At 59.4% G+C, this 10251-nt stretch overlaps 1 protein-coding gene across 2 annotated transcripts; it reads right to left on the reverse strand.

Moving 5' to 3' along the window:
- Positions 1 to 10002, reverse strand: MAFF (MAF bZIP transcription factor F). 2 transcript variants are annotated; one of them, XM_027594936.2, is made up of 3 exons: positions 9799 to 10002; positions 2444 to 2509; positions 1 to 1797 (listed from the first exon to the last, which is right to left on the reverse strand). In XM_027594936.2, exons 2-3 carry the CDS (start codon positions 2477 to 2479, stop codon positions 1330 to 1332), a joined length of 504 nt encoding a protein of 167 aa, XP_027450737.1. In that variant the 5' UTR covers positions 2480 to 2509; positions 9799 to 10002; the 3' UTR covers positions 1 to 1329. The 2 variants fall into 2 exon arrangements, with proteins under 2 accessions (XP_027450737.1, XP_027450736.1); XM_027594935.2 differs by having other exon boundaries at positions 9795 to 10002.
- Positions 10003 to 10251: the final 249 nt, after the last annotated feature.

Below are 10251 nucleotides of genomic sequence, written 5' to 3' on the forward strand. Positions count from 1 at the left end.
TTCACTGTGGAAAAAGAGAACTTGACTTTATTCAGAAAGTCTACAAAATACAGAAGGCGGATAACTCGCTTACTGTAAGTCAGAAAATAAATAAATTCTGGGGGCCGGGCAAATTTTTTTTTAAAACATTTTTTTTTTTGCTTGTTGCCATTCGGCTTTCCCTAAATATAAGATAAAATGTGATTTGCAGATAGAAAATACAAAGTCCAGCACAGGGCCACACACCACTGTTCCCAGGGAGTGGGTGCTAGGTTTCTGGCTGGGGAGAATAACTTAGATTCGTGCAATAAATAAACAGCTGTATACGGGGGGGGGGGGGCGGGGAGGGTTGGGGCCTGGGCTCCCCAGGGGAATGGCAGTCAATGGCAGCGGCCAGCCCCCAAGCCACAGTACAGTGGTCCTTCTCAGGACCCCCACCCCTGGCTGCAAGACCTCAGGATCTGTCTTCTCATCTTCCTACCCACCACAGTCGATGGTCGCCTCCTTGGTCCCCTTTCTCTTTGGCTGGCCAGCTCCTTCCATCTCTTCCATCCGTATCACTTTCTCGGGCCCTCTACTTCTCTTCCCCTAACTCACAGTGGCGGCTCCCAGGCCAGGGAGGCCCTTCCATCATCCTTTCCAGTCTGTGGCCACAATGCCCCTGACAACCGCGGCTGGTACCCTGGCTGGAATCTCAGGGCAGCAGTGGGAAGACCTGGCTTTTTTCCAGCTCAGCCACGAAGCACAGATGGCCTTGAGCACTGGCCTGTCTGCTGGAGGCCTGTTTCCCTGTTAACTGGCCTTCACTGGGTGATGTCTGATGATTCTCCCAGCTTTGGAAGGCCAGGCACCCCGAGGCCCAGACCAGAGGCGGGAGCATCAGCTTCCCAGCCCCAGGAGACACATATAGGAGCCAAACCTAGTCCTGAGTCCTGGGAGGGTGCGGAGGGGCTAGGGTATGATCTGAGCAAATGCTTTACAAAATGAGGGGTGGCCCTCTTCTCCGGGACAGCCCTTCTCTAATCCGCTCTGTATCCCATCCTCCCAGTCTAAGAAGGCTGGACTTTCAGCCAAGAGAGACCCCAGAGAGACCCCAGACTCCAACACCACCCTACCATTCTCACCAAAGTTGTCCCACCCCAGGGCCACCTATTAGGACCCAGTTATAGGGACCACAACGAGGAAGACAGCAGGCTCGGGAGGGATCATGTGTTCGCCACGGGGGGGGGGGGGGGGCTGGTGGCTGCAGAGAAAATGGCACCTGGGGACAGAGACCACGCTTAGGCACTTTGGGAAGGAAGCGGGGGTCGGAGGGGCGTGGCTTGGCAGGGGGTGGGGCCGGGGCGGGCACTAGGAGCAGGCGGTGGGGCCGGGGGCAGCGGCGGGGGCGGCGGCGGGGCCCGACCCGGCCCCGGCCCCGGACCCCGGGGCCGACTTGACGATGGTGATGACGCTGGCGGGCGCCACGAGGGCGGCGGGCCCGCGAGCGGCCACGGAGCGCGCGAAGCCCTGCAGCGCCTCGCACTTGCCGCGCAGCGCGTCGAGCTCCAGGCGCATGGCTGCGTTCTCGCGCGCCAGCTTGTCCACCTCGCGCTCCAGCTCCGACTTCTGCTTCTGCAGCTCCTCCTTCTGGCACACGCGCTTCACACGGCAGCTGGCCGCGTAGCCGCGGTTCTTGAGCGTGCGGCGTCGCTGCTTGAGCCGCGTCACCTCCTCGGCGGAGAGCCCGCGCAGGTGCCGGTTCAGCTCGCGCACCGACAGCCCCATGAGCGCCTCGTCCGACAGGTGCGGCGTGTTCTCGCTCAGCTCACGCTTGATCTGGGGGCAGCATGTTGGGCACATGGAGAAACTGAGGCCCCGGTTCGCGCCCTGCTTGTGGGCCCCGGCCCTGGGCCTGGCGCGCAGCAGGTGCTGGAGACGGCTCCCCCCACCCACCCCCAATGCTCCCCCTTCACCACCATAGGCCCAGACTTAGAGGCTGGACTTGCTCCAAAGCCCCAAACGGGAGGGCAAGGAATCCAGAAAGGGGAAACTGGGCCAAACCAGGATCTGAACACAAAAGGAACCACCACGCTGGGGCTTGGCCCAGATTCTAACCCAGTGCCCCAGCCTGGATGGACTCAGCCAGAGAAACCTGGTCCAGAAAGCACCTTTTATGTCCTCTCTAGCCCTGTAAGCATGGTTCCGATGGGGAAGCCGGCCCAGAGAGGGAAGTGACCTGTCCCAGGAGGCACACAGCCTACCACCAGAGCCCAGGCCTTACCCCTGGAGGCACACATCTATGACCAGAGCCCAGGCCTCTTGGTTTCCAGCCCAGGGCCCTTCCCGGGGCCTCATGAACACCTGAAGCCTGTTCAGCCACCCTTGAGGATTCCAGGAACTGAAGTTGGGAAGTTGGGATGGGACAGTGAGCCTAGGGAAGGAGGGAGGGGAAGGACAGGGGCAACAGCGGCTGCCTCCTCACCTTCAGGGCTTTGCTGGATAAGGGATCCACAGACATGTTTGCAGAAGGTGCCCTCTGGGCTGAGACCTAGGAGAGAGAGGAGACCAAGATCACTTTTTCTTTCTACTTTGAATAAAACCCAAACTCACCACCTTGGCATTCAAGGCCTCTGCTGCTCTGGAAGTCCTGTCATACCACCTTTCTCTGTCCCAGTGGTCCAGCCACACTGGCCCCCTTGCATGGTTCATTCCAGCCTCAGGGCCTTTGCACCTGCCGCTCTCTTTACTGCTGTCTTCCTTTTCACCTCCCCACAGTGACTCTTCATTGACAGCTTTGCCAAATGTCACCTCTTCGAAGTGGTCTAACCATCCTGGCTACATGCCTCCTGTATCATGACATCACCCCATCTGCTAACCCTCATAGTCACCTCTTGTGCAATTATTTTGTTTGGTTACTTGGTTATCTCTGTCCCACCTCTCCTCCACCAAAATGCAAACTCAGGAGGACTCGGTCTTGCCTGTCCTACCATGGCATCGATGTGCCTAAATCAGTGCCTGGCACATAGCAGGTGCTCAATAAATATGCATGGACACCACCCCCACCCACCCCCCCGCCAGCCATTCTCCCACATGGGGTCCAGATATGCCTCTTTGATTGTTTTTTTTTAACTTTTCACTAAAGTATAACCTATATACAGCAGAGTGCACAAACCATATTTGGAGCACCTGGCTGGCTCAGTTGGTAGAGTATGCGACTCCTGATCTCAGGGTCATGAGCGAGGCCCGTGCTGGGCATAAAGCTTATTTAAAAAAAAAAAATTACATACATATATATATATATAATATATATAATATGCTAGTCAATGACTTTTCAGAGTCCAACCTGCACCCCATCAAAATAACACATAACCAGTCCCATCCCTGCTCCCCCAGCCCATGCCCTTCTCACCCAAATCTGTCTTGGGAAAGCTTTCCCCGCCTGGCAGCTACCCAACACTAATTCAGCACCACCCTGGGCAGACAGGGCAGCCATATCCTAAACCAATGAGGGGTCCAGTGGCCCTCAGTGTCTCCCCCACAGGCCTGAAAGTTCCATGTCCCTTCAACAAATATTTTTTGAGCATCTACTCTATGCCAGACATTGGCACTGGGGAGACACGGAGGGCACATTCTGGAGGCCCGTGGCCATTGCTCGGGGCCGAGAAGGGGACTGTCTCCCAAAGGCCCCTTGAAAGCAGCAGTCCTCTCTGTCCCCAGCAGATCGTCAGCCTGCGTTTCCTCATCTGATAATCCGCACGGGGAGGCGTGGTGGTGAGGAGCGAAGGCGACAGGGCGGGAAGATGCCCTGTGGCCTGAGATGCAGCAGCCGATCGATCTCATTAGCAGTACCCAGGATGCTAGAGAGCAGCAGGGGCAAACGGGGTCCAAACCCTGGTTTCTCGAGCTTTCTGTGGGGCCCACCTTACAGCCTCGGCTCGGTGTCTGACACATTCCCACAGGTCCAGGTGTCCCTGGGACAGGCTGTGGAGAAATGCAAAGTGCATGGACTTTGGTGCCAGACACCCGTGGGGCCTTTTGATGGTGGTTCCCCCTACTACTTCCCTCTCAGGACCCTCCCACGGTTCCCATCTCACTGGGAGTAAAAGCCAAAGTCATCACAATGGCCCACAAGCCGCTGCATGTAGCCCGGGCGCAGCCCTCTGCCTTCAGTTCCTGCTTGGCTCCCCTTCCCCAATCTGCTCCAGCCACACCCTCCTCCTTGTTGTTCCTCACATACACCACGCATGCTCCTCCCCAGGGCCTTTGCACTGGCTGCTCCCTGGGCCTGGCTTTCTCTTCTCCTGGACAGCCACCAAGCTTGTTTCTCATCTTCGGGTCTCTTCAAATCTCCTGTTCTCACTCAATTTAGAATTCCCAGCCCCTGGTTCACACACACACACACACACACACACACACTCTCTCTCTCTCTCTCTCTCTCTCTCTCTCCCCACCTCCCTTCCCTACCTCACGTTTCTCCGTGGTACCTTCCACTGTATATATTCTCATTCATCTATTGTACATATTTGCTCAGTGTCTGCCTCCCCATTAGAGGCCCAGCTCCATGGCAGCCAAGACTCTGCCTTGTCCTCTGGCGCATCTCCCGTGCCCAGAGCCCGGAACACAGCACATGCTCAAGTAATGGTGGTTGAATTCTCAGGGTGACTCACGCCGAGATGCCGAAAGGCCCCGGCTTCTCTGGAGTACCCCCAGCAACTCTGGGCCCATACAGCCGGGGGCTCTGACACCCCAGAGGGGAGCAAGGAGTGGGACTGGAGGGGGAGTGTGGCCTTTGAAGGGATCCCCTCATAAAGGCAGCCACCAAGGCCCTCGGGCTGGGAAGGTCTTCAGAGCCATCCAAGCTTCTTGCAGTGTCGCTGAGGCCTAGAAAGTCCGAAGTCAGGACCGTGGCCTTTCACAGACGCCACTAGAGATCCTCATACACCACCCCCATCAATCCAGTCCTCTTAAAGGGCCGCTTCCCCTCCCCACCCCCCCGCACACGTAGGGAGGGCCTAGAATGCTCTCCTGCTGGCCTCCACTCATCGTCTACACAGCAACTGGGGGATCTTTCCAGCATGTGACTCTGACCATGTCACCACCCAGAGGAAAACCTTCCGTGGCTCCTTACTATCCCTGGGACAGAGTCCAGGCCCACCTGCGTGGCATCCCAGGCTTGCTTGCCATCACTGCCCACCTCCATTTGGCACCTCCGCCACACTGAATTTCTTTCACTTCCTCTCTCCCACACTCTGTTGCCTCTGGGCCACTTCACACCCTGTGACATTTCTCCCCGACCTTATCTGGAAGATTCCTACTCATCCTTCCTCCTCCAGGAAGCCCTCCCGGACCCCCAGAACTTCTCAGGCGCCGCCCACCCTAGCACTTCTCTCCTGTCTTGTAATGGTCTGTTTCCTCGTCTCCCCACCAAACAGGGAGCTCCGCGGCAGGAAGCAGGCCGAAGAAGTTCTGGGTGCTGAGGCCACCAGCACAGGGCCTGCCTGGCCAGGGAGCAGGCACTGGTGAGATGCGGGTGGGTGGTCTCTGACACCATGACCGAGCTTGTCAGTGTCTGAACCGAGCGCCAAGCCCAAGCCTCGCCGAACACTGTCCAGGAGAAAAACCTCCTGCCCTGTCTTCAACTCTTCCTCCTTTCTATCTGCTTCCTTGCTTCCGCATGGCAAGGATTATACACAGATGCCAGGAAGATGGGAAGGGAGAAGGGGTTCCACCCTCCTCGTGATGCTTGGCCCCCGGCTGGGGTACGGGACGCAAGGAAAGGAGCAGTGGATTGAGGCAAGCCTGGGTTTGAGCCCCACCTCTGTCTTCTCCAGGTTGCGTGAGCTGGGGCAAGGTCCACCTCTCTGGGTCTCCACTTTTCCAATTGTAGGATCAGAAAATACCTGCCAAGTGGTACAAACTGTGGAGCCCCATGAGCACCTGGGGGTTATTAGAATGGCTGAGTCCGTCCAGGAGGGGTCAGGCCAGTAGCAGGCGCTGGGGGCCTTGCTTGGCCTCAGCATCTCCTGGCTGGCTGGGGTCACACAGGAAAGGCCCCTGGAGGGCATCTGGCCCTGCCTCCTGACTTAACCCAAGAGGAAGGGGCATCTCTTGCCTGAAGTCGCACAGCAGGTAAATGGTCCTGACCCCCCAGTTCAAGGCCCTTTATTCAGTGCCAGCCCCCACATCTCTCGCCCACCCCACCCCTATTTTTTCTCTTCTTCCCTTTGAGGCCAGCAGAGCCGAACTCCAAGGTCTGCAGGTTCCCAGCGTTCTTTTGGAGGCACGGAGAATGAACTTACTCTCAGGGACTGGCGGCGGGCCTGGCCCCGTCACAGCCACCAGCCCTCCTGCCCTCCCCTCTCTGGCCCCTAGTCCACTCCAGAGACATCCTGTAGACGGCCCACCCACTGGCCTGGGCTCCTCTCTGGCTGCTGAACCATTCTGCTTCCTCCGTGAGGACAGAGGGAAAAAATGTGTTTTCCTGGGCCTTGGCAGCCAGCGCTGGTGGAGCCTCCTCCCTGCTGGAAGGGGAGCAAAGCTGGGACAACCCAGCACCGCAGGGAAGCAGGGACCTTGCAGTCTAGCTCTGGTTCCGCCACCCACTCACACCTCGCGGCCTCAGATAGGTCACTCCCCTCTCTGGACCTCAGTTTCCCACCATGCCCAACCTCCACTGAGCCTAGAGTACCTTCCAGGACTGATTATTCTGGAGTTTTGAGTGTCAGATTCTGGTCCAGAATGGAGCTCCAAGACCACCAACAGAGCGGAGGCCCTGGAGGAAGGGAAAGGCAATCAGGGAAGGCTTCCTGGAGGCAGCGGCATGGGAAGACAAACTCTTGAGACTGTGAGCCTTGACCATCCCTCTGCTCCACCTGCATAGCCAGGGATCACTTCCCCTTTCAGGGGAACTATGACCACAGCTGCCTCCTCACTGGCCTCTGGTCTTACTTGCCTCCACTGCTGGCCCTGTCATCTGTCCTCCCCGCAGAGCTGTCAGAGGGAGCACTGCTGACAGCTGACACAAACCTACAAACCTGCCCAGGCTCAGGCCACTTCAAAACCCTACCAGGCCAGCCTCCCCTCCAACCCGCCAGTGGGGCCCCCAGGTCTCCATCGGATTCTCTCTCTGCTCTCTCCCAGGATCCTCATGCTCACAACAAGTCAAGGAAAGGACAGTAAACTCTCCCATCCTTGTACATTTCCCACAGGGAGTGTGTCTGTGTGCGTGCGTGCATGTGTGTGCGTGCGTGTGAGGGGGGATGGCACCTGGGTCCTGAAGGATCTGCTCACTTTTGAGAGACTGCTTCAAGAACCCCCTAGGGCTTCCTGCTTCTCTGGGGTTCCCAGACCTTTTTTCTCCAAATGTTGTGGAGTTCTTCCAGGACATGGACCTAATGCTCATTCATTCGTTTCATCAGCAAACCTCCAAGAAGTACCTACTCCGTGCCAGGCTTGTTGCTGGGTCCCAAAGGCCCAAAGATGAATCACAGCCCCTGCCCTTAAGGGCTTCACAGATGACCATCCCTCCATCTGACAAGCCAGCTCACTGGTCACCTCCTCAGAGAAGCCTCCCTTGATTGCCCTGGCTAAGTCGGAGTCCTGTTACATACTTTCCAAATCACAGCGCCTTCTGCCTCATACTACCCATCTCAGCTGTGGTTTTGCATTGAATTTGGTAGCTCTTTCTTCAACTTTGTCTCCCCTTCCTCGACCATAAGGTCCCAGAGGGCGGGCTCTGGATCTGGTTTGTTCACCATCTCACTCCTAGCATCTGGCCCATGACAGGCTCCGTGGCAACGCAGGGTAAAAATGTCAGGACTGAGGGAGGCACAGGAACCCATGTTGGGTCCCAGGCCCTAGGGAAGGCCCAGAGGTGATTCAGTGGGAGGTCAAAACTCTCAGTGCTAGCTTTCCATCTGTGAGCCACCCAGCCACTTCCCCTTGTCCCGACCCCACCCCCCCCACCCCCCCCCCCCCCCGGCCCTACTGGGGGATGTTTCCTGCCCAGCTTTGAAGGATGGGCCTGCCTGGTTCCTGTGCTCCTGGCTGCTACCTCCCTTACTAAAACCCTATACTCCTGGACATCCCTGGCTCCAGCCTGGCCAGGGCTGTGGGCTCTTCTTTCTCTCTCACAGGTCCCCTGGAAAATAGGCGGTGTGTGGAGGCTGCCATACCTTCCCATTCTACACCCATCCTGCCACCCCACATATTGCCTAGTTCCTGCTGCAGATAGACACTCTAATTTCCACCTGTGGGAGCAGAGCTCACCAGGGCTCAAAGATTCACGGTGAAAAGATTATCTGGTTTCTCACCCCAGCAAGCTCAATTACCACCCCACCCCCCACCCCCGTTCTAAGCTCTGTGGGTGGGAGGGGCGCAGAATAGGACCAAGGCATCCCTAAGCCCCATCTCATCCCACAGGGTTAATGGGGAGAGGAGGCTGGTCAGGGCCCCACCCCTCGCATATTAACCCTTCATGGACCAAGACCACCTGTGCCACTGCCTGTTGACCATGCCTAGCCCAGAGTGAGGACTCGGGGTCCTAGGGCTGGCCCAGGCCTTCAACTAGCTCCTCAGGTCCAACCATCAACCGGTCTGACTAATCCCACCTGTGAACTGAAACCAGCAGGAGAGCAGAAACCAGCTCCACCCCATCGGCCTGGTCTCACCCTCCCCAGCCCAGCAGGTACAACCTCCAGAACCAGGACCAGCCAAGAGCAACCACCGAAGAGAGACGGCCAGGGATTCCTTCCCACCTCCCACCTTTATGGTGGGTTTTCTGGCCCTTCTTCCTCCTGAGAGGGAGGGGATGGGCAACCCTGGGGATGAAGGAGAGTCCCCAGGGTCTGCCTTCCCCAGGCAGCTGGAAAACCCGGGGACAAGGACAGAGGCACCAGCCCACTTTGTTGCCAGACCCATCAGGGTGCTGAGGCCAGGGGTGGCCCGCTCATCTCACCCCCCAGCCCAGCTGGGTGGGGCTTTTGATACTTTGCCCCACCCTGTGGCTGCAGGCGCCGCTGGCTCTGGGCGGGGGACAAACACCGCAATCACATGGCCGTGTCCCCGGGAAACTCCAGGGACAGCAAGGGCCTGGCTGCGGGCTGGTCGGAAGGGGACAGCCCGAGGGAAAATTCCCGTACCCCCGTGTGACCATGGAACGGGCCACTTCCCTCGATCGAATCCTTATTCCGCGTTTATTGCTGTGGGCACACTCTCTCCGAGGTACACAGGGCTGGTACGCAGGCCCCAGGGTCTTCACCGCCCTGGGAGCACGCGGGCGGACACAGACAGGACACACACACACACACACGCACACACACATACACACACACACACACACATACACATACACACTCTCTCTCTCTCTCCGCCTCTCCCTCTCCCTCTCTCACGCACGCACCGGGCAAGATGCTAGGGACACTGGCCCGGGAACACTCCCGCCCTCGGACGTAAACAAACCGCGCACGCACGGCCCGCGGGCACCGGTCCAGGGACTGTTCTCACCGAGTCACGTACGTGCACACACCGCCCCCGGCCCCGCCTGGGCGGACGCTGACGCTCGCCGGCCTGCGCTGCCCCTTCCTGCCCCGCTCGGCCGCCTCCCCGCGCGCGCCCCCAGAAGGGGCCCGTCACCACCGCACCCCACCAAGCCTGCCTGGGCCGCGTCCCGGTCCTGCCGGACCTCTGGCCCCCCGCTCCCCCTCCCGCCCCCCCAACGCCCCCCCGTCCGGGCGAGGGATACACCGCCCCGCCCCAGGCACGTTCCCGGGCGCGGAGACCCCGCCGCCTCGGGTTTCGCGCGCCCGCCCCGGTCTCGGACCCGCGTCCCTCACCCGCCTCTCGGCCCGCTTCGCGTGGCGCCCCGGGCACGCGCGGCTGCCGCTGCCGTCCGGGCTTGCTGGTCCGGCCCGCGCCCTGGTCCGTCTCCCCTCCGGTCCCGACCGCCGGTCGCTCCGAGCCGGGCTCCCGAGAGCGCCGCGCCGAGTTTTGTTGTGGGGCGGGCGGCGCGGGGGGCGGCGCGGAGTTGTAAGGCGAGCTTCCCGGAATTACTCACTCACAGGATTCCTTTCATTCATAAAAACCCAGTCATGCGGTGACGTCACCGCCCGGCGATCCCTCCGGCCCCGGAGCGGCCTCCCGGCTCTCGGCCCCGCCCACAAAGGCCCCGCCCACAGAGGCCCCGCCCACCGAGGCCCCATTCCCTTCCCCTCCCCTCCCTCCCCGCCCCCTCCGCAAGGCCTCAGCGCGGCCAGGATTCTCAACCCCGGTTAGAACATCGGCTGGGTGCAT

The sequence above is a fragment of the Zalophus californianus genome, chromosome 9 (genome assembly GCF_009762305.2).
Source record: "Zalophus californianus isolate mZalCal1 chromosome 9, mZalCal1.pri.v2, whole genome shotgun sequence".
In the NCBI taxonomy this organism is placed as follows: domain Eukaryota; kingdom Metazoa; phylum Chordata; class Mammalia; order Carnivora; family Otariidae; genus Zalophus; species Zalophus californianus.

Bases quoted from the DNA above. Each gene is read 5' to 3' on its own strand.
- MAFF (XM_027594936.2), bottom strand. From the start codon at position 2,479: ATGTCTGTGGATCCCTTATCCAGCAAAGCCCTGAAG. The intron at 1,798-2,443 runs GTGAGGAGGCAG...TGCTGCCCCCAG, and splicing joins TATCCAGCAAAGCCCTGAAG to ATCAAGCGTGAGCTGAGCGA.